Source organism: Microtus pennsylvanicus, chromosome X (genome assembly GCF_037038515.1).
Source record: "Microtus pennsylvanicus isolate mMicPen1 chromosome X, mMicPen1.hap1, whole genome shotgun sequence".
In the NCBI taxonomy this organism is placed as follows: domain Eukaryota; kingdom Metazoa; phylum Chordata; class Mammalia; order Rodentia; family Cricetidae; genus Microtus; species Microtus pennsylvanicus.
This window is the reverse complement of record NC_134601.1, coordinates 76,359,355-76,383,827: the sequence shown is the minus strand read 5'-3', so window position 1 is coordinate 76,383,827 and position 24,473 is coordinate 76,359,355. Positions and strand designations below refer to the sequence as shown.

At 34.3% G+C, this 24,473-nt stretch overlaps 1 protein-coding gene across 1 annotated transcript in view; it reads right to left on the bottom strand.

Annotated features, from left to right (window-relative positions):
* Positions 1-390: 390 nt before the first annotated feature.
* The window catches only part of Hdx (highly divergent homeobox), a 119,219-nt gene continuing 95,136 nt past the window's right edge, over positions 391-24,473 (bottom strand). Inside the window, exons 7-10 of the mRNA XM_075957796.1 lie at positions 17,794-17,873; positions 14,972-15,055; positions 9,716-9,838; positions 391-4,812 (exon numbers count right to left, since the gene is read on the bottom strand). Coding sequence (XP_075813911.1) covers positions 4,687-4,812; positions 9,716-9,838; positions 14,972-15,055; positions 17,794-17,873 — 413 coding nt within the window. The 3' untranslated portion in view covers positions 391-4,686. The remainder of the gene's footprint in view (positions 4,813-9,715; positions 9,839-14,971; positions 15,056-17,793; positions 17,874-24,473) is intronic.

Genomic DNA, 24,473 nt, shown 5'->3' with positions numbered 1-24,473 from the left:
CTCCAGTAGTTAGGCAACATAAAGAGTTTTAATTGGTACCAGGCTTCAACAAAGGAGTCATAGGTGTATTTCATCCAAATTCAAAGCATGCCAAATTAGTGTCAAAGGGAGACAAGAAAAGTTAGACACCATGCTATTGGGGGCAAACCTGTTGCCTGTTAGAGCACAGTCACTTCATTCATTGATTCTGACTTTGTACTTATACATAAAGCTCATTAGAATGATATACACGTGAGCTTAAGATGTTAAGCAAATTTTCACTTAAATATTCTGTGAAATCCAAATACCTTGTTGTTTTTCTCCTTTTCAGAACCTTATTTGAGAAAAAAATTTCACTTTTAAGAAGAAAAGCACAATGCAAAGAAAAATGAACTTTAAAAGAGGTCTGTTAGTTGGAAATCATTTATTGCCTCTATAAAAGTTTAAATAAAAACTCTACAAAAATTCACATTACAATCTGATATGGTTTTAAAGAGATAATATGCTTCAGAGGTAGTACCAGTAAAATGGGATGCAGAATTGCTAGAAGGGATTACTCAGTATGTTAATGCAAAATAAAATTTCAATGAGGAACAATATATACCCCGTATACAGTTTAATGAAACAATCATAATTATATCAGCATGAAAATATCCCTTTTCTCTTTCCTCCTTGGCAAATGTGTTCTTAATAAAGATTTGTTTATGTCAACTGCAGGTTCACAAGTTAGTAGGCTATTTCATTAGAGCATTACAAAGCATAGCTTGGTGACGGGCGAGGCACAGTGATATCTATCAAGGTTAACACAACTTCAGAAAGAAATTAACTATCAATTTGATACACAGCAATGGTAACTCTTCAAAGAACAATAGCTTTTTTTAATTTTGGGAATTTGAATGAAAAGAAAATTGACTATAAGGTCACACCATTCCTGGCATTTTATCACGACCTCATGGATAAAAGGCAGCAGATAAAGATTTCAGAATTTCTTTCAAAGGTGATTACAATCAGGCTGAGAGGGGCTGAAAACCCCTCCCCCCAAAAGGAAACTAGTCATTTTTATCATCCAGTGTCTGTTTATATCTACCACTTAGCTTTTCTCCTATAAACTGATAAGACTGCCCAATGTAAGGGTCTTAAAAGTAGATGTTTCTGTCTTTGCAAAAATGAACTCTTGGTCATCTTTTGAGGTCTGGGTATTAACTGTATACTGAACACAGGATGTGACTAGGCCAGAGCCTTTTTTCTCCAATAGTAACAAACATTTCTATCACTGATTACAGTTGCAGTGTAAAAGTCCTGTTGATAGCTGACCTTACAACAAAACATCCCCCAGGTTCTCTAAACAGACCAATTTTCCTTTAACATTTTCTTTGCTTGTGTTAATTTTCCTATTCTCCAGGGCAATTGCAATTCTCATTTTCTTCTAACTAATTTTAACTTGGCTGAATGAGGAAGGTGCCTTCTTTTTGTTGTTATTGTTATTTCAGGGTTTGTTTTTAACTCACGTTTTAGAAGGTAAGTGCTCTCAGATATACATTATATGCTTTGAAATTGCTTGGTATCCTAAGCTTAAAGTAAACATTTAAATGCAGTTCAGTAGGGAAGAAATCCCATTTACATTTGCTTCTCTGAATGATACTTCTGATAGTATAATATGCTCTAATATTGTCAAAGCCTTAAAGAAAGAAATACTACTTAGATGATTTTCACTATGATCCACAGACACGTTCATGAAAACAGTCAAAAACTATCATTTTTCTTGTTTAAAAAATCTCAAAACCAAACATGTATGTGAAAATTGTTTCCATTATAGTAGCTTCGTATCTGTCCTCCTGAAGTACTTTAGGATTGAACCTGTGGCCCTGTGCAAGTGCCAAGCTAGCTCCCCAGTTTTATAATAGTTTTTTTAAAAAATATTTGATCTTCTTCAAGGTCTGTGTTATGTATTCAATCTGCCAAAATATGGTTGTTTTGACATTGCTGCAACTATTTCTTTTGGGTATGGCTACAGAATATCCCCACTAATATATTTTTTAAATGTTTTAATTCCTATGTTCATAAAAGATATAATTCTGTGGCTGAGAGAAAAACACCAGGATAAAAGTAGTCCTAAGTAGACTGTTAGGACATATAGCTTCTAGGTTAATGAAACTTTAGGAATAAAAGTATAAGTTAAATGTCTTCCCAAAATTATAGATATAATATTCCTTCTAAGTAGCACATCTATTAGAATTTTTAAATCAATTACAACTGATAGTTGAACACCTTTTATTAATATCGATGAAAAGGTTGACAGGGAAACATTTCTTTGTATTTTGAAGCCCAGCTTTCCTCAGTCTACCCAATGTGAGGTATCAGTGTTGTGCCATTGTACTTAGCTAAAATCATTCTTTTTGTAATCCATAGATTGATAAGAAATCCACTGTCTGATTCAGTGTCTTTTCTATAGTAAGAGCGCCATGAATGTTTTCTTTTATTTAGTGACAAATCTTTAAGTGTAAAAAATAAAATTATGAGTGTTAAAACACATAGGAAAGACTCACTCTGCAATGAAGGCCGACTAAGAAGGGTTTTAAATTCAAGCAGTTTATAAGTTCAAAGATAAACTCAACCTCACTGGAGAAGATTGTAGTAGAGATTTGAGACTAGAAATTCATTCATAATAGGATCTCATGGTATAACCATAGCATATCTGACCCCAGAAATTTCTTCATACCAGGATCTCATGGTATAACCTTAGCACACTTGACCCCAGGAAACTTGTTCATACTAAAAGAAATAGAATGGTGAAGGTAAAAGAAACTAAAATAAATCTTATGGTGAAACACAGCTGTCATCCTAGAGTTTTGGAAACAGAAGCAGGAGCAGTAGGATTCAAAAGCATCCTCAGCTACATTGGGAATTAAAGGCTGGTCTGGGCTACAGGAGACCTTGTCTAAATCCTCCATATCACAAAATAATGGTTTCTGTATTTTTTGTATACAGGGGGTGGGGGACTCTTTATCTCCTGGATAAATTTATGTGACTGAAAAATTTAACCCGAATGTTTGAGGTTCTGTTGCTCAATGGTCTTTTCCCTGAATGGAATTTGATTTGTCAGCAAGGAATACCAAAAGTTGTTTGCAAAGAACCACATGACGGTCAGCTAAAGAGCATGTAGCTGACTACTGAAATATTTCTGCTGACAAAGAAGCCATAGAAGCTGTGTGGAAGCAATGTAAAATCAAATAGTCGATAAACTGAATGACCATCAATGAACTTTACTTGTATATATTGGGGAGAAGGGACATTTCCAAGTTAAAGGCATTTGCGACTGCCTTTCTGTATTCCGAAATTGGTATCAGGGAATACTGAGATCAGAATCAGCCACAGTTAAAAAAACTTAAAAATATTTAAAGCTTGACAACTAGAACAGTTATCTAGCTGCTTCACTCTTCCTTCAGGATTAGATAATAATTCAATCATGTAATTTAGTTCCACAAACAAGGTCACAAATATATGACAGTGAGCTTAGGGAGAAACTAGTGTTTTCCCATCTATGAATCTTAGTATTCCCATCTGGTATTCTAGAAGGGAAGATCTGCAAAGGGATGTCTATAGTGTGCTACCATCTGGTTCCAACTGACAGTAACAACTGGGTGTTCATAGAATAGCATCCAGGAAATTCAGAGGACTTTAATTTACAATCAAAGTAGTATAACTCTTTTTTGATATTGTTGTTGGCTGATGGCTCTGTACAGGCCTTGTATGGAAATGAGGTAAATTTTGTGGCAAAGTTGTATGGCTAGAATACAAAAGAAAACCAATATCAGCGGCGTACTTTGATTTCCTGCTTCACAAAGTTCATGATGTGAAAGAATATTATGAAATTGTTGGTAAACTTGAAGTATTTGTGCAATATTTTCTCTAAATGAATAATATAAATTTACTATATAGTAGAGTGTAAATCACTAATACTGATCATTTTCAGTACACAAGAATTGAGATTAAAACTGTCTTTTATAAAGTACCGTTTTTGTATACTTAAATGTTTTGGCTTTTGTTGGTTAATTTACTTTCCAGAGTACTTTCCACTCTCCCCAGTTTTAGGTTTAGACAGAAGAATACCAATAACTTAAATTACATTCTAGTAATTGTTTCAATTTCTAACCATTATCTTAGGTCAAATTCTCATAGGAGTTAAAAATAAATCCTAGAATTCATCTATGTTAAACATACATTTAGGTTTTGTTTTTTTTAATTTTCAGCCCACTTTCCTGAGTACAAATGTATATGGATGAAAAGAAAATGAGAGGAGAAGGAAGCTGCAATGGCTACAAAAGTAAGACTAATAAAGCTTTAGCAACCTAGTAATGTTGAAATATGATTAATTTTATGTCTCTGGTTGAAACTTCTACTAAGATTCTTCTTAAACAATAAGCAAAAATCTTTCAAAAATCAGATATAATAGATTTCATGGCTGAATTGTTTAAAATTAAATATAAGTTTTCTAGGATTTTATAGAAGTTTTAAAAACACATTTCAAGTATTTTTACATTTGACATGCATTTTTATTGTAGCCATTATTTCTTGTCCTTCCTTTACAGAATATGCCTGTTTTAACAATGTGTTTTTCCAGTTGAAGATTATTGGGGAAAAATATAGTTATCTTGAAATGCACACCTGTTAGGCAACCAACAGAATACATCATATCCCTACCCCCAGTCACAAACTGTCTGAGGCATTTTTCTCTGATAACGAAGACACACTGAATGAGGTATCATCAGGATCCGGTGAGGCGTGACTGAAATCCATCTCTTCTAATTCAGGAGGTAAATCTGACAGCAGTGCCTTATCAGAAAAAAAATCAATTGTGGTAGATTAGTATGCAGACAGATATTTTTCCAACTTTATGTTAATAGTTGTAATTCTCTTGTTTTAATTTACTCCTATGGATTTAAATAAAGAAACATTTATTTTAAGGATCTTACACAAGTACTTATCTAAAACAGTAAGTTTTCATATAATGCTATGAAAGAACTACATATTAGATGCCAAGTATATGGATTATGTGGAGTAGAATCTTAAACAAAGGAGAAATCAAGAGGGAAATGAGCATGCATTCTGATGAGACCTGCAGCATTCAGAGTGCTTTAGAATGGCATGGGTGAAGCCATAAGCAACTATCCCAAACCAAGGATTTTTTAACCATAGGCTTTTAAACGGTTGCAGTAAGTGATTTTCATACTAGTTTTGTGTGTTGACTGCTCACTGCTAAAGGGCTTTAAAATTTCATTTTTTAATTAAAATAGTCATGCCTAGCTATGATATCATTTAATGAAACCTGCATTTCAACAAAGATCTATTTTGTTCTTTGTTAAAAGAATAAATTTAGTAGTTAGGGGGAAACTCTTCTATTGTACTTTAGATAACATTTTAACAATTTGAAACTATCGTGTGGAGTTTTTGTTTGTTTCCTTTCCTTAGACTATGTCCATACAGGTGAGGGGGAAGCACCTACCAGGGTCTGTTCAATTATGGCTGTTGTAACAAGGTATCTATCTGCTCATTTCTTTGCTGTGACAATTAGGATATGCCAACATTCTTGAGCTAAGCTTGACCATATTCTAATTGTTCCATCTGTATTTGTAGAACATGTATCTATACTAGAAAAATAAACAATCAAGATTTATGTGCTTGACAGTGCTCATGCTCATTTAACTTTAAGAAATCAGAAGTAAAACAGCATAGTCTGTCTGGAAAATTTTCAACAGCATTACTTGTATTGTGGGTTTGGGAAGTATTAGTAAACAAGAATCAAGGCAACAGGAACAAATGTAAGCTGGCCATTGTCCAATTAAGGAATGGAAAGATGGGGTATGCTGGGAAAAAATACACTGTCAAAATAAGACATGATTCTCCTCAATAAAATAGTGAGTTACACATCCTTTAATTTTTGCCTTGCAGCACACAAATGACAAGAAAACATTTTATTTTTTTGGTCAGGCTATGTAATGAAAAACTAACTTATATGTGGAGAAAGTTATTATTTATTTTGTACCACTAAATTACCCATAGATTTCTTGCTGAAATTAAGTGCACTTCCATATGAACGTACCATAAAGATACCACTTGCTTTCTGAGGTACTAAGCTGCAGTAATATGGCACATGCCATTTTCTTCTAGAAGAGTAAGCTACTGCTGATCCAGTTCAGGTACAATGGGGCCTTTGCTAATGTTGGCTGTTCAGAATGTGAGTGGGTACATCAATCACTTGATTGAGCTTGCTCTACAGTTTTGAACATGCCATATTAAGAATGGAAAGGGGTTCAAATTGGCACTCATTAACCATGAGCTTTGTATATGGGAAGGTCAAGTGGATTAGAAAATTTCATACTGTAAATTCTAGTGGAGAGATGTACAAACTAGAAAAAAACATTGCTATTTATCTTTTCTTTGTTGTATTGCATATAGTTGGCTGACTAAAATAAGAATAGAATTTAAAATGTTCAATAAATGAAGTAGTTCATAACACTTTTGATGTATAGATTGCACCTCAAAATTCTTTCAATATCTTACTGGACTGCAATATCGGGGCATTAAACAAGTCTCTGCTGATGATTAGAGTTTTCTTTTCCACAGAGATATAAGTAAGCACAGTTAAATTTCCTCTATTCTCCCATCCCCCATGTGGCAGATTGAACCCAGGATCTAATTTACTCTGGAAAAAACACTCTGACAATGACTCACATCTACAGCCTCAATATTTTTTATTACATGTTCTTCATCAGTAACAACTATTTTCAAGGTCTGACCAAGTGCCATTTTTTCCCAAGAGATCATTAACACTTTCGCCAAATATACGCTCAGTGTCTGTAATACTTATTCTAGGCTGTAAGATGTGAATGTAAAATTGATAATCATTCTTATCCTCCTTGCAGAGTGGAGAAATTGAAGTTTAAGAAAGGCAATCGATCTGGCTAGGATCACACAGTGAATTATCAGGGGAAGAAAGACTATAACTAATGACTTAGAGCAATGTTGGCAACATTATCTGGATGTTAAAATGGCTATTATTGATTTTAAAAAGACAACCTTTAGGTAATCTAATGTTTCAGTAAGAAAGTACCATATCTAGTTTTTAAACCCTGGACTTCTTTATTTGGGCAAAATAGTCCCTAGATCGCTCATCTCATTCAACTTATCCATGTCAAGATTAATGAAAGAAATACTGTATATTTTTTAAAAATAAAAAAGTAATGGCAAATGTTTCTATTTTACTAGGTAGAATATAATGTATTTCCAGAAATAAACTTCTGAATATTTCAAAGTTTGATCATTATTAGTTTAAGAGAAAACTTGGATTATTTTTGTAAATCACCACTCGTATCATATATGTAATCATATGTATAATTCATTAGTTTTCTGCATTAGAGGCAGAGTCCAGGCTGTACACACGACCTTTCTGTTTTAAATTTCCAAGTAATTACAGGTGTCTATCACCACCGTATCCAGTATAATTTATGCTTAGGGAATGTATTTTAAAAATCATTATGCTCAATCTTGTGCATGAAAAATAATCACAGGTTCTATTTAAGCTGCTGATTCTATAGGCTGTGGCATTTAGTATTACTTTTATATCATTCTCTACTTCAGCCCACACTGTGTTCATGTCTTACTTCAGTAGTCTTTTATCAGAAGAAAACTAGAAAAGGAAAAACAAAAGCATGTTAGTTACTTTTTTTATTTGTTAGTAATCATTGGGAAAGACAAGATATCCTGAGTGAATTGGGAGCATGGGGACACTGTGGGAGGATTGAAGGGGAGGGAAGAGGCAGGGAGGAGAGCAGAGAAAAATGTAGAGCTCAAAAAAGAACTAAAGCAAAGCTATGAGCTTATTTTCAGATGTCAAGAAACAAAGACATTTACTAGTTAGCTGGTTATGAAACTGAATTCAAAATTGATACTGGATTTTTTGGACAAGAAAAACTTTCTAATTTAGCCTAAAGTTGGAGCTGTTTGTGTGTGTGTGTGTGTGTGTGTGTGTGTGTGTGTGTGTGTGTGTGTGTATGTGTGTGTGTGTGTATGTGTGTGTGTGTGTGTGTGTGTGTGCACGTGTGCGCGCACGGGTATGTATGGTACGTGTTCTACAGTTGTTTGAAATCTATTATTCTATTGAAATTGTGTTCAATACTATAGCCGGGCGGTGGTGGCGCATGCCTTTAATCCCAGCACTTGGGAGGCAGAGGCAGGTGGATCTCTGTGAGTTCGAGACCAGCCTGGTCTACAAGAGCTAGTTCCAGGACAGGCTCCAAAACCACAGAGAAACCCTGTCTCAAAAAAAAATCTGTATTTTAGGTTTATATAAGTCAAACATACTTTATTTTTGTTGTCCTTTGCTTGTTTTAAGGTAAGGTCTTAGTTTATGGCCAAGCGGAACTCCAACTCAAAACAGCTCCCCTACCTAAGCTTCACTAGTGCTTGAGTGGTGGCATAAGCTACCATACCTAACCTATTAATACATTTTCAATATGCCTTGAAATGTGCAAACCATGCATAATAAAGCAATAAACTTAAAGAAAGGGATCCAAGGCAACTAAGGTCATTTGTATTGTGCTCTCCACGTATCGTCGGAGTTGAATGAGTAAATTCATACATGTGGGAAATAATAGTCATGCTGGCTTTAGTCCCATGAATGAACTCTCCTATTTTAAATTTTGTAGCTCAGTATATCAGTTAAATATATGGAGACCTTGTTCTTTGTAAGAAAGGAGAATTATGGGATGTTCAGACATTAACCTTTTCCCTGGAAATGTCTGAGATGGGCTATATATGCATAGCCTTCTTGGAGTATAAGACATCAGTGATTTTATTTTTGACAATTTTGCTGAATAAAATCTTCTAAGACTATTTACCAAATTATAGTTACCTGTATCTCATACTACTTACATGGAACTTCTCTTATAAGGAGTTAGCATGGTGATAAATAACTTAGCAGCAAATTTGGAATCATTTAGTGTTAAACATAATATTTTATATTCGGCTAAATGAATGTGTGTATTTTTCTTGAGACTATATTTATATAGTCTTGAGACTATACATCAGGTTTTTCTTGAGACTATATGTATATATAGAAAAACCTGAGGGATAAATGCAATTTGGAAGGAATCTATAAACAAATATCCATAGCAAAAACAAGCCATTTCATTTTTGGAGTGGAGGTTTCAAACATTCTTACTTACATTGCAAAATATTATACACTATGCTCACAAAGAATTTCACAAATAATTTCATGCTTTCTTAGTGAGAAGCAACACATCACAGAACAGACTGTCCAAACATTTGTGAGCTCCGGCAGCTGCTACTGAATAAAGAAATGCCCACATTTTCATTCAGAAAAAGCTTCCCAAACATGCTATCTACTTATGGGTCGAGATAGCTCCATCTCTACAACATTTTTGAGGAATTCTTTAAAATGAATTTTAAAATTTGATTTTCTCTACTTAAAGGCTTTCCTGAAATTAAGAAAATATTCTAATTAGCTATTTTGACTGTGTACTCTAGTAGCATATAAAAAATCTGAACACCTATTCTTAAGAAAACTATGTTTCAAAAGATCATAAAAAGAACCATTTGCTCCATGCAACTCCAAGCCAGAATGGAGAATACAAGTGAAGAGATATGAAGCGTCCAATATGACATGCCATTTTTCAACTTGACACATTGTGGCTTACTGGTCTCTCATGGGACTTACCTGCTGTTGTTCCTTATCATCAGCTTTCATAGCCAGAATCAGGTTTCTAACAAAAGTCTGGAGCTTGAAGTACTTTTGCTTTTGAATCTCAAGCTCATTTTCAATGAATCTGACTTCTTCATTCTAAAGGAGAAAACACCAAACAATAAAATTACCCCTGTGTGTGTTTGATGAATAGGAAAACTAAAAAGCAATCAGAGTATAGAAACAATAAAAAACAATTTTAACCAGAAAAGAATATAAAATACAGCAGGAAATTATTGTGGTATTCAAAGGTTGCTGTTTAAACAAACCATCAATAGAAACAATTTACAAATAGATTCCAGGAAGAGAAAAACAAGAAAGACTTATCTTCTTGGAAAGAACTTTCCTATATCAAACTCAATTAGAAGATGTGAGTCACTGAAGACCGGCCTTAATGTGTGATAACTTCTGGTCTTCTATCTGCTTGTGGATGCAATGTGACCAAGCAACTCACACTTCTGCCCTCATGCCTTTCTTGCCCTAAGAGGCTGTATTCCTTTGAACTTGGAAAGTTCCCAAACAAAACCTTCCGTTAAATTGCTTCTTGTCTGGTATTTGATTACAGCAATGAGAAAAGTAATGAATCCATAAATGAATAAAAATATTGTCAATTTTATTTAATTGTACATTAAATTTAAGAGGTGAATTTCACTGTGGAGACTTTTTTACTCTATGGAAGTTATGTAATACAGTACACTGATTAAATAAAAGCATACACAATATCTCTAATAATAATTATAACAACATTAATAAAATTTAAGCTGGACATTGTGGTACATTCTTAATACCAGTACTCAAGAGTTTGAAGCCAGGTTGGGATACATACTGAGATGCTGACTCAAATCCCAACTGAACAAAAGAAACTTAATTCCTTTCATCTAATAGAAGCTTGGCACCATTTGCCCATCAATCATCTCCCAATCCTCTCACCAAGCAGCCTTGGGTGGCCACCATTCTATCCTGTTTCTTTGAGTTCAATTGTTTTACATTTCAAATATAAGTGAAAAAAGTCATACTTATGTTTCTGTGGCTGGTTTATTTCACTTCTAAAATTCTATTTATGCTTCCACAGATGGCAAATAATCACTTTTGTTTAATAGTATATGTGGAGAAGATTATAAATAATGTACATTCCCACAATTATTTGAAAGGCAAAACTTAAGGTTCTTACCATAGAAAATAAGTATTTGAAGTGATGGATATATTGATTAGGTTGATTTAATTGTTTTCCATTGTATTCATATATCATACCATAACCTTGTACCTCATGAATATATATAAAGCTACAATTGGTCAGTTTACAATTGAAATATACATTATGAAAAAATAAAAATAAATAAAACCAAATATCAATCAGCCTCCTTGACAAGAACTATAGAAGTAGACAGAAAATTCTTTCTACTGGAGACCTGGTCTCAGAGTATAGGAGGACTTTAAACAGCATTTGTTCAAAAAGCTTCCTAAAGACATATTAAAATTAGTTGATTGTATGGGTATTTTAGAATTTCGGTCAAGTGGATGTTGTGGTATTAATCACATCCAATCTGTGAACATGTTTACTATATCACTTATTAGCTCAATTTAAACCTTAATTTATGTGATGAAACTGCTTCCTTCCAGACCACTTAATAAGTGAAACATCTGTCCAAGCGAAATTTCTATTCAGTCACTAACACAACTAAGTTCAAAGTAAGCACTCTAGAGAAATTCAACATGTTTCTGTTATGATATGGTTTTACTTTTATTAGAAGTCATTGTCAGAGATTTGTATTAATAAAATGCTGGCCAGAAAATGATTTTCTTCTGTTTTGTTTGCTTCATAATTGATGCACATATATGTGGTATATGTATGTGTGGTATGTGTGTGCACATACACATGTGTGAGTCTTTCTCACTCTCTCTCTCTCTGTGTGTGTGTGTGTGTGTGTGTGTGTGTGTATGTGTGAGTGCGTGTGTATAAGTCACAGGTTGATATCAAGCATTTTCTTCAGTTGCGCTCCAACTTCTTTTCTGAAACAGGGTCTCTCGCTGAACATGAAGCCCACTATTTCAGCTAGCCGCAGTTAGCCCTTTGTCTCTGCCTCTCCAGCACTGGGCTTCCAGGTATGTTTCACAGGCCAGGCTTTTCACATGGGTGCTGGAAATCCTAACTCAGGTCTGTCCGCTTCCTTAGCAAGCCCTTTAGCAATTCACCCATCTTTCCAGTCCTTGTTTTGCTTTTGCTGTGCAGTTGAGGGTACCCTTGACTTGCGCTCCACTTCCTAAGTTCTTGGTGTCCAGGTGTGTACCAGCACACTAGGCAGAAAGCCATTTGAATACAGGCTCTATCTATCATTATTTAATAACGACTCATTTGCATTCAGTCTGCCTGAGCTGTACTCATAGTCCATCAGAAAACATTTTAGAAACATTAGTTCATATTTGCAAAAGTCACGAAAGCATCTTTTCACAGGAGGATCTCTAATTTTTCATGCAAATATTTCCCTTCTTCAGTATTTATGAAATGTTTGAAAAGCATAAACAATTTTAAGATAATTTAATATTGTAGACATTTTCTTCTCGGAAGTGCTTTTTGCAAGCCAATTACATGCTTCCTAGATTACAGGCAGTAATTTATGTGTGCGTTAGAGATTTTCTTAAGTCAGTGGAGTACTTAGGAAAGCAACTAATAAGACAATAGCAGACACCGACTTTTACAAAATAAGGCCTAGTTTATTTTTGCTAAAAAACCTTCCCCACATTCCCAGCAAACTGTTTATAATTTTGCAGGATGATTGCTGTGAGACACAAGGCTGCAAATATGCCAGAGCTTTGATCTCTGGGAAGGGTATTAACAGCTACCATGCCTGATGTCCTATTTTATGATATAGTTACTCATGCCACAGGTATTGCATCCTTCAGCTTTCCTCATAAGGATTTGGGATTAGTTAACCCCCAGAAATATGAATTTCTACCGATGCATCTCAATCAGAATGCTATAACAACTAAACTTTATATTAATAAAATGCACTATAGAGAACATTCTTTTAGTTTGTTATAATAAATCCCAAGCACAGAAGATGAATTCAATATGGGAAAGTTTAAAATGCTGGAGCTTCTAATACTAATTGAATTTATACAAATAAACACTTGGGAGACTATTAAAATTATTTCCAGAGACAAATTAATTTATTCAATTACTTTCTAAGCAACTGCTTACTAAACATCAATGTGCCAGGCTCCCCATCCAAGTAACACATAGGTGATTAAAATACATTTCTGCCTTCAAGAAACTTATTATGAATATACTTAAGAAATGAAAAAAATAACTTTCACCCCTAAACAAAGAACACTAGTGTGTTTATTTAAATAGAGTATAGCAACTTTATTCGAGGTATTAAATTTCTAAACTGATATGTTCTACAGCAATGCTCAAAATATGCAATGGCAACTCCAGGCCCAACTTTCACAGATGGTAAATGGAAGCATATAAAAATAATGTATAGATAAATAGATTTTTGCTATATATGTGTAAAAATATTGTGAATTCAAGGAAAGAAGCCTAAATGTGATGGAGGTAATTATAAAGAATGACCCATTATGGGATCTCCTGCTCCCACACTGGAAAACATTGGATTACTAAACTGTCTATTAGAGTTCAATGCAAGCATTCACTGCCTGTTCTGCTCTTCCCTCCCCGGTCTTTAGCTGCAAACTCTCTCGAGTGAACTGCCACTGAAAAGGGGAGAGGTACGTCCTGGAAAAGAATCCTCTATGTTTCAGTCCAACCCTGTTTGACCTGTTCAGGAGTGCTAAGTGGGGCACACTTAACAGCTGTGCAATCCAGTCCTCTCGCCTGCACTTTCCACAGCCAGTGCCAAGCAGTGACCTGGTCTGCAAAGTCATTTTAATCCTGAACTCAGTAGTTAGAAGTATTATATGACCACAGGGGAGTATTAGTATGATCTCTTCAAACTGAAAACCAGCAACTTTATAATTCAGCTAGTTGGGAATACAGTTTATTTTTATTGAAAATTTATTCATTTTTAAGATAAGATCACATTATATATTCTAGGCTGGCCTTGAATTAATGGAGCTCCTCCTGCCTCAGACTGGTGAGCGTTGGGATAACAAGTAGAACCTACTATATCTACACATAAATACAGTTTAAATATATAATTTTATTGTGTTCTTTGACCACTCAGAAATAAATTTCAAGAGACAATTTCCCTTTGTGTCTATAACACTCAATATTTTAAAGCTTGTAATGCTATGAACATTAGGAAAACAAAATGTACAATGGTCTAAAATTCAGTTAAACTAGTCTAAAACTGCAAGGATTTTTTTTTGATGAAAGTGAAAGCTGTTTTCTAATTAAATGGTGGTCTTTGTTACTATCATAAGCTTTAGATTTTGATTATACTCCACAAAAAGAAACTTGGTATTTAGAAAGAAGCACTGTGTGCCAAAATTTCAGAAAGCCCAAAGTTTCCTAGCAAGATAGGCTGCTGAGTAACAAGGGGAGAGCACTTTCACACAAAAAACAAATTGACAAACAGATTGATAACTTATGTCAAAATTGAGTAAAAACAAAATTATTCGTGACACACTATCAGAGGATGCCTTCCAATTTAGTAACAAGTGGCATTAAGAAAAGGTCATCTCTATTCATATTCACCCTGTATTTTCATTGGGAAGTATTTTTCAAATTCTTAAAAAATGATATCAGGTATAGTCTTAAAGACAGTCTTGGAAGAAACTGAAATCCAATATAAAATTAGCAATGGACACTGGAAAAGAAATTCTTTCATTTCCTAACATGTTCTTGTTACTGTTGTGTTTATTTTGTTTGAGGGAGGGTCTTTCAATGTTGTCCAATCTGGTTTTAAATTGCTGAGCTAAAGTGATGCTCCTGCCTCATCACCACATATACCTGGGACTTCATATACACATCACCACCTCTCTCAGCTTTACCATAAATTTCACATTTACCATCACTATATGTTGTTCCCACTTGAACACAATCAATGCCAATTTTTAAGCCAGTAAACACTTGTTATTAAAAACCATAACAACCAAACAAGCCAGCAGTATTAAAATGTCCAACATTTTGACTAATTTTCAAGTTGCCTGAGATAATCAGGACAGAGACCCAGATTGCCTAGTCTATCAGATGGGGAAATCAGAGGCACTATAAATCTTTTCCACTCAATAGTTCCCCTTAATGAGTTCAGAACTTGAAATTCCCTTTACCTTATAATCCAGGAGAGAATTCACTTGTTCTGCCTCAGAATTGCTTATCATGTCACTTTCTTCATCATCGATAATTTCTATTTTCTGTAACATAGGCAACAAATATATATCAGATCACTATACACAATGTGTCCAACATACCTATATAATATTTAGTTTTGGTGACAGAGAGATTTAGGTTATCTGGATTAAACTTTGATAATTGGCTCCTTGCTTGGTGTTACACACAAGACGTGTCTGTGTTACCTCTTATGTCTTTAAGGAACTAATTTTTAATCTCTCTCTCTCTCTCTCTCTCTCTCTCTCTCTCTCTCTCTCTCTCACACACACACACACACACACACACACACACACACACACTAGAAATGGGTTCCTTTACTGTCTCAATATGACCCTTCCTTCTAATGAAAATGTTAACATATGGCATGTATCCCAAAGGAAAATACAAGGTCTAAAAATTCACATATTTAATGTGCTCCATTAGCTAGACATTTGAAGCAGCCATCTATGATAGAATGCTGAAAATTGCATGGGGATTTGTTTTCTTCATTGGACAGTAACAAAGAGAGCAAGGAGAGGACAGAGACGAGAGAGGTTCCCCTAGCTTCAGAATTAAGGCACAACAAAAAGGGCTTGTGAAGTATCTTGTGTACCATAGATAATAAGTAAATATCTGTCAAAAGGTAAACAATACATCTCAGTGCTGATTAAAATAATTACCAATAAGCTCCAACTGGAAGGATAAAACAAATTATTTAATAAGAAAACCTTTTAAAAAATAAAGAAAAAACCAATAAAATCAGTTTAAATATTATCCTTTGCATGTGAAACAATGTAGTTAAGGGGAAACAAACTGTACCTTAAAACATTTAAACACTGCCAACCAAAAGTGAGGTTTAAAAAGAGGAAAGATAAACCAGATTTAGTCAGTAGTCAGTGTTTTAAGAACAAGCACACTAACAGCAGCATGTCGTAGGCAGAATATGAAATTAGACTTTCTACCCGGGAATATATATTATATATCTATATTATATATCTATCTATATATATATGATTAAAATATATGTGATTAAAAGTCACAAACAAACTTCGAATCATCGTACTTGATATACTGCCTTTGAGGAAATGATATCATCACAGGGCTTTTGACCTGCTTTCTGTGAGTCAGGGACAGCTGCAGTGAAATTGCCTTCTACCACTGCGTGGAGATATGTCTAATGCTTTTTTTTTTCTATTAGAATCAGGATAAAGTTGAGTCTTAATCATATCAGTCTTCTCTAGGCTTTACACTTCATACTTCTTGTTCTAAGGCTTTAAGATTTGCTACCTGTTTGGATTGATTCTGGAAAAATAGAGGTAGGCATTTAAGAAAAGTAGGTACCAACAGCCACAGTATGGAGTTGTGCATATAAATGGGTCTTATATGTCTCTTGGATTTGTCATCCATGAATAATTGGAGGCACTCAAAAGTTACAGGGAGAGAAGATCAACATTTGAAAGTTTGAAGTTTTGTCTCTGAAAATCAATTGTTCTTGAAAAATTAGGTGCCAAAATGACTATGAGTCATAGCATGCCACGACTTCATTTATTATTTTTAGTTGTCTGCTGCTGGGGAGATTCAATGTAGAGAAATTCAGGCTAGAAGTGAACATATCTTTGGAAGAAAAGATATTTCAATTGTAAATAATTATTTATATTTAATATGCTGCAATTAAAATCTAGAGCAGAAGGAGATATTTGGCAAGATTTTAAATATTAGGAGAGTTCACTGTGGAAAACAATGATTATAAGTCATTTAAAAAAACCTGCCTTAAAATCAAACCTAATTTTTCAATATGTCTGTTGAATTAAAAGTCAATGAAATGCAATCCAGAACTCTATTTTAGATGTAGAAAATAATGCTAGATATTGTTGGTATTTAACAAATATGAGCCCAAATATATATTGTATGTGTTCTGCTTTTATTAAATAGATGTTTAGGATTATAGGGCCAAAGAAATAACATCTGTGATAGAAGTTACAATAAATTATGACATCACAACTACTTTGGAAACGAAAACTCCATTATATGTGCAATTTTAATGAAAATTATGCATAGAACATTGATTCAAAAGCAAAAATGAAAATGTAATGGAGTTTCGTTTTTGTGTCTGGCATTGTTTAATACTATCTTGATTTTTGTATCATTTTGTGGGGCCAAAATATAAACAAATTCTGCTAAAACAGCTGCTAAGGGAATATCACTATATGTTTACATTTTTTCCAATCCAGTTTAATCCACACACAGCCTGTTCCTGCTGCTATTCAAATTCTTAAAATATTGTCTTTCTTTCTTTGCTGTGATTTTGAACGCAATTACCAGAGTCCAATTTAACCAGGGAAAAGAAAAGTTTCCAAATACAGTTATAGATAGGTACAGTCTAAACAGACAAACCCTTGGATGCAAGCACTTGTACTAACAAAGGCTTCCTCCACAATCGCCACCTAAACTCCACTTCAATTCTGCCATCTGTCAAATGAAATGAATCTGCTCCCTTATCAGTGTGTTTAAGAAAAATAACTTGTTATATGTAAAATATGTCATATTTGAACTAAGTTTTAGATTTTCATACTTGGAAATCTCCTAAAGTTAAAAAATGAGAAAGGGTTTAAATTTTACTTATTGAACACTGAAAGATATATTAAAATCATAGGGAAAAAAGCTCTGCTTTAGTTTACAGAGTAAAACAAAACTTTATTCTGATAATATAGATGGTGTCATCAACTGGCACAATGTTCCTAAAGTCCATCCTGTAATGAGGAAAAAATTTCAAACTACATACCACATTATCTGCGGATACTGCCTGGTGCTCTTCATCCTTCTGCGTCCTGGTCTCATCAGGGATGATGTCACTGGGCTCCTCTATAAGAAAAATAAGTGAAGATTTCATATCTTGTATCTCAAAACTTCACTGAAGTTTTAAAATAATACTTAAATAATGCCTCCTTTACCAAAAACATACACATGGCAAATCTATTACAAATGTGCTTTGTTGTGAATTTTATTCATATCCAAGTCACGTATAGTTTAGTTAGTTATGTGGATGGATAGAAATACAAGGATTATTATCACTCTTCTATTTCTAACAGAAAAGATGAGAGAAAACTGTAGCTTTAACAGTGGACAAGTACAGAAGGCATTTAAGTACTATGAAGTTGCTAAAAATGAAATAAAATGACCTACTAACAAATGAAAAACTGAAAATGATAAGATCTATGATGTAGGTTTACATAATTTTGTATTTGTAAAAGAAAAAAGTAGGTTTTTAATGAATTAAAAAAAAGAATGATACCATTTGTGCTCAAGTGTTTCTGTTATTATGCCTGGATAGAATTATATATAACTGCAATGGTTTTTACTTTAATTTTTAATTTTTTAAATTCTGTTTAGTTAAGCTCTTTTGTAACAATACTCATTTTTGTTTTCTTTTCTTTCCTATTTTTTGTTGATAAGGTCTTATTACATAGCCCTGGCTGACAAAAAACTAATGTATTAGCCTTAATGTTTCAACAATTTTCCCACCTCTGCATCATAAGTGGTGAATTTACAGGCCTTTTTACTACGCCAGGCTTTGCTCATTGTAATAAAACAAAAACAAAAATTTCCCAATAAATGGCATAAAATTACAAAGGCAGATTTCCAATTTTATGAAAATGCAGGTTTATTTAAGTACTAGTATATACATGCTTACTGTTGTACATACTTGTACATATGCAAAGAGAAAATACTTGCAAAAATATGCCCTTGCTCTTGTTTACACAGAGTTTTTCACTAAGGAGTAAGAGTCTTTCCATTTCCATGGTACTTCCAAGTATTTCCTACAATGGAGATGCATTTTTTGGATCAAATTCAATATTTTACAATAATAAAATAGAGACAAATGATACTAATTTAGAGGATCTAGTCTAATAAAAAGCCCTTTGTGATGAGCTTCGGCAAATGCCTGCTTCAAGGCCAGGGTGAGTCTGCATACATTACCCCCTAACCTCTTTATTTTATAGTACCCTCTCCCAGATGCTTTCAAAACAGAGCAGCAGTGCTTCTCTCTGGCTCTCTCTTCTCTTCACAGCAATGTCATGGAGATTATTTGAATAAATATTAGTAAAATTCCTCAGATCCTAGGTAAACAACATTTTAATTCAATTTATAAAGCAGAACAAAAATTTTTATCAGCCCTCCTAAGATTTTTCTAATCCATTCATCCCCACGTAGAAACATGAAGAAGGATTAGGAGAAATTCACTTAGGAGAATTGCTTATGAGAATTCAAGTGTATGCTATCCAAGAAAACTTCAGCCGAATTATAATACAATGTTTGGTATAAATTCAATTTAACTTTCTTATCTCTACCATACACTTTAAATTAAATTTTATTGTATGTACGTGTGGTATATAACACAATATACATTTATATAGCAGAAAGACCACTATAATGAAGTAAATGAACATATTTATCATTTCACAGTTTCCCATCCCCCAGGCAACACCTGCTATCATCACATACTGAAAATCCTGACTACACAATACATTATCATTAACTATGGTCTTCACGCTCTTCATTAGGTTTTTTCTCTTATTCATCACAAACACTGCAAGTTTGTACCCTCTGAGCTGTATCTCCGTTCTCCCCTCCCCATTCAAAAACCCACTGTTGTATTATATTTGATTTATTTGACCTTCCTTGCCCTGCTATTTGCTGCAACACGGATGAACCCAGGGGATGTTAACTAAGTGAAATAAGCCAGACAGACAGAAAGAAAAAAAATGCATGATCTCATTTATTTGTGAAATGTAAGGCAAGTCAATTTAAAATTTTATAAAAGCAATGAATCCTAGACAAAGAAAAGTTTACCTAGTCATTATTTAGACATTTCAAGTCACAGACATTTCAAGTCCTACATAATCAGTGATGCAATGAAATGGAAAGAGGGAAATTTTTCATTAGCTTTAGCTGCAGATCTGATATTAGGTACAGTGGTCTCAGAAGAGGGGTTATATTGCTCACCAACAAGATCATTACTGGTACTATTCCTTACAGGATTGCTGTACACTTCTTCAGATTTACTCAGAACTTTATATACAGTTCTGGTTCGCTGACAGCTTATTTATGCATGGTTTGATTATTTTAGGAAATTTAAATAAAAGCTATTTTGAGGCTTCTGAAATAAGAAGGTGCAGAGTGATAAACTGAATAGGGGATGCTTCCTTCTGCATATAGATACTTGCAGCATCAACGAAAGTTTAAGATCCAGACACTGTCAATGTGTTTTGGTAATTCCTCAAAACAAGCAGCTTTGTTAATTGAAAAATAAAAAATAGAATTAATCAGTGAAACTTTAGAGGGCACCCTATGTAAACCATGGGGAGTTATCTTTTAATGTATGCACTCTACACACTCCACATACTAAGATACAGTTGTAAAAGAGGCACTTCTACCAATGTAATGTTGTATCAATTATTTCTATACTTTAAACCATTGGCCTCTCAGGATAGTGAAAAATCTTTAAATTTCTCAATAATAAATATATTTTTGTAGAAAACAAAGTTAAAATGAAGGAGGTGAGTTAGCCAAGTATTATTTTTGCTGAAGTTTCCAAGCTGTACATAAGGGGTGAAGCCATGTAGCTTTTCCTTCCTTGCCAGATCAGTCCACCCATGCCTAGCTTCACTCCTCCCAGGAAAAACGGAAAAGAAATGGGGAAGCGGAAGGTCAAGCACAAAGTAGAAATGAGTTGAGTCAGAAGGTCTGTGTCAGGGACCGACAAGCTTGCTCAGAAACAAAGGATTGCATGTAAAATTGTTAAGGGATCATGAACACTTTTGGTTAGCCAGCAAAGCTAGCCCCTTCTCACAATTTGAAGGAATATATTTTTTCTTGTAAAGACACTGAAAGAAACTGTTTGGTTTTTTCATGTGTTTGGTTTAACATGTATTATAATGTGCAAGCACCAATTTAAAAGTCTTTCCCCTTTTAGACATTTAAAATACTCTAATCCTGTTAAATTAACAGTTGTGTACAAGGACTATGAATTCTAGTTGTTAGGTTTTTGAATTATCTTTATAACTCTAATAAGACATCAATGCAAATCCCAATGTAAATATAATCTAGCTACATTTTCCCAAACTGGAAGAGAATATAGGTCAGTGCATGTTAGAGCTAGGGTATTAGTCTCAGCCAGACGATATAATTAGTTCTTACAAAAAGATCACATAGCCAACTCAGTCAGATTAGTATTCTCCATCAGCAAAATGAAGAAATTGTACAGGCCTAGTAGGAAACAGCACCAAAGAGGCTCCTTCCAGTCTTTGAAAATGCTTTTCTGCTGCAATTTCTGATGAGAATGAAAAGGTTACTGTGCAGTTGTGAAAAATAAGCCACCAGGGGAATTGTTTACGTCTCATCCTGTGTTTTTTGATTCATACATTAAATGCTTTCTCTTCTTATTCTCATTAGGTCTTTATTACTATGCCAGCTATCTAGACAGCATACTATTATATGACAAAGGATGCCAGTAGAGGAGCAGTGGTTTATTAAATGCAGATCATTAACACAGACCTTCAAATTAACATGCACTGTTTTCGCATTAAGTGCTGATTTTCTAAAATTCTGGTTCAGGAGGGGAAGTAGCAGTTGGGAATGAAACTCTGCACTTAGGGGCCTATGCCTTTTGATTCCTCAGAGTATGCCCTCATAGCAAGCTTGCCTTTTCAGGGAAACATACAAACCTCTTTTTCCTTACTCACTTCAAATAGCTGTCGGGCATTGGGCTCTTAAAGACCCCATCATGTAATTACTGCTACCCAAGAATCTCCAGGCACATAGAATTTTGGAAAGACTAACAGAAGACAAACACATATTTACTAGACCAACCATATGAGGACAAATGACCTTAGAAATCATACAACATTTTTTTCTTAATGATTGTGAAGCCTGCATCAGTTCCTGCCCCTCTAAGTTCTGCTATCATTTGTAGCCTTAAGTGAGAAAGATGGAGGAGGGTAGGAGAGGAAGAAGGAGGGAGAAGGGAGCGGGGAGGAGAGAAAGAGAGAAAGAGGTAGAGTCAGAGAATATTCACATTTGATAATCTTCCAAACACCTGGACTTAAAATTCGCTGTCCTCTCAACAGTGACAATTTTTCTCTGTCCCTATCATTATTCTACTTATTACAATTTGCCTGCCTGCCCCTTGGGCACGCAATTAATTGCTTTTGCAAAGAACCTCTTAAAGACTGATTCAATGGCCTCTCCTTTCTACTCAATTTCTATGATATCATTGAGATATCATAGACCCCTCTTATTTCTGAAATCTCTTTCTTTCCTTGGTTTTAGTTACGGCACACTATCCAGCTCTGTTCTTCCTGAAGGTTCTTTCAGCAGCTATTTTTCCCCCTGGGGCCCAAAAATGTAAATATTTCTCAACATACAGTCTTTCTCCATTGTCTTGTCTTGTTTTGTTTTGGGATTTTAATTTTCTCAATCAAAACTCTGCTTCTGTGGCGAGGTACTAATTAGCCTCTGTTTGTCAGATTGCTGTTTCTTCTCCCTACTTAAAGCTCTCTTTTGAGTTCCAGACCCATATTACCCAACAGGTCTCTGTGTATTTGCTGCTATTTTCTAAGCCTCAGAACTGCAAACCAAATTAATCTTTACAATGATAGCCTGACTATTTAATGTGATAGGAGTAAAAATTTTGCATACATTTTGAGGAGGAAATTGTGAGAAGATATAGCTAAAGAATTTTACAGTTCATCTAAAGCTAAAATAAAAACTTTACCAGATAGTAAGTGATTTTATAAAGCCACAGTTAAAAACAGATAAATGTAACATAATAGGAAGTTCAAAATTTTCTCATGTGTTTATGTATGTGTACCTGAATATGCATATGTATAAATACATAATTAATTTTTGAAAGCTGTACTGAAATTAACTGGACAAAGAATGAATTATGCAACAAATAGTGTACAACCGTTGCTGAACTATTTGGAAAAGTAAAATTAGGTATTTTCCTCACACATCTTAAAGCAAAGTAAATTCTCAGTGAAATTAATATAAAATTGTTAAACTAAAGCCATAAGGATGCCAGAAGCGAATATATGAGTTTATTTTCACAACTGTATGCAAGAAGAGACTTTAATTAGGAATGTAAAGGAAGAAACCACAAGGGAAAATATTTCTATGTCTGACAATGTAAAAATTATACCCCAAAATTTTACCATGAAAAATCAGAACCAGGAGGTTTCATCCAGAGAAATGACAAATTCTAATTCAAAATAATCAAATCCAAACTTCATCACTTCAATAATACATCTTGTTATCCTACACAATGTCATGTTGATAAAGCTATACCATTAATAATACTTTGATTATTCTTCTAATCCCAAAAAAGAGGAGTTGTTCACCTTGCTCTTCAACCTGGGGTGCTAATGTTTTGTAGTCACCCTCCTCTCTACATTGGAGCTTCTGAGGTATCTAAAGTAACTGGTTAACTAACATTCCAGAGCTCACAGAAAGACTCAGTAAGAACACAAAAGTTATGGCTGCTGCCAAATTTATTCTTGATCTAATTGCTAAAAATGATTTTGTATATTCAGTTATTACCCTAACATAAAATTTTATATCACACAAATAATGCCACTCTTGAAGATGACTAGTATTGATAGGCAAAAAAGCACACGCTACTCATCCAAGCTCCTGGGAGGTAAGGGTTGGGAAGTCCAAGACCAGTCTTTTGCAGCACAGTGAGTGCAAGCCAGTTTTTCTCTTTAGCTCTCTCTCCATGCATGTTGATATGAATATATATGTGTAGATGAATCATAAAAAGTTAAAAGTCAAGGAAATAAACAAGGGGTTGGTGAGATGGCTCCATGGGCAAAGCACTTGCCACATAACCGTAAGTGGGGACAGTTACCATATAACCATATGGAGTGGAGTGGGGATGGTTGCCCACCAGTAATTCTAGTCCAGTGGATCAGAGGGAGACAGGGAATTCCCAGAACAAGCAAGCTAGAACAAGAAAAGAGATCTCTGGGTTTGTGTGTCCCTACACACATCAAACACATGTATACACACAAAACAGATAAATAAACCAGAAAATAATTTGCCAATATACTTAACTGATATCGATGAAAAAAAAACAAGCAAATGAGAGGTTCTTAATTTCTAAAGCACAGATACAAAAGGACTATAGTTTTTATTATCAGATTCTGAAAAGTGCATAAGAAAGACACACTTACATAGACAGAAAGCAGGTTAGTATGCTTGATGCTGAGGACAGAAAAGGCAGTGAGTCAACATGGGGAGTTTCCTTCGTTGATTACAAAAAGATCTAAAATAAAATTTTAATGGTATAGATCTAAAAACTTTACTAAAAATGACTGGATTTTATATTTATGAGGAATATTTTCATGATATATAATGTAAATATGATACCAGGACTATTTATTTCTGTGCTCGAAGTTAAAT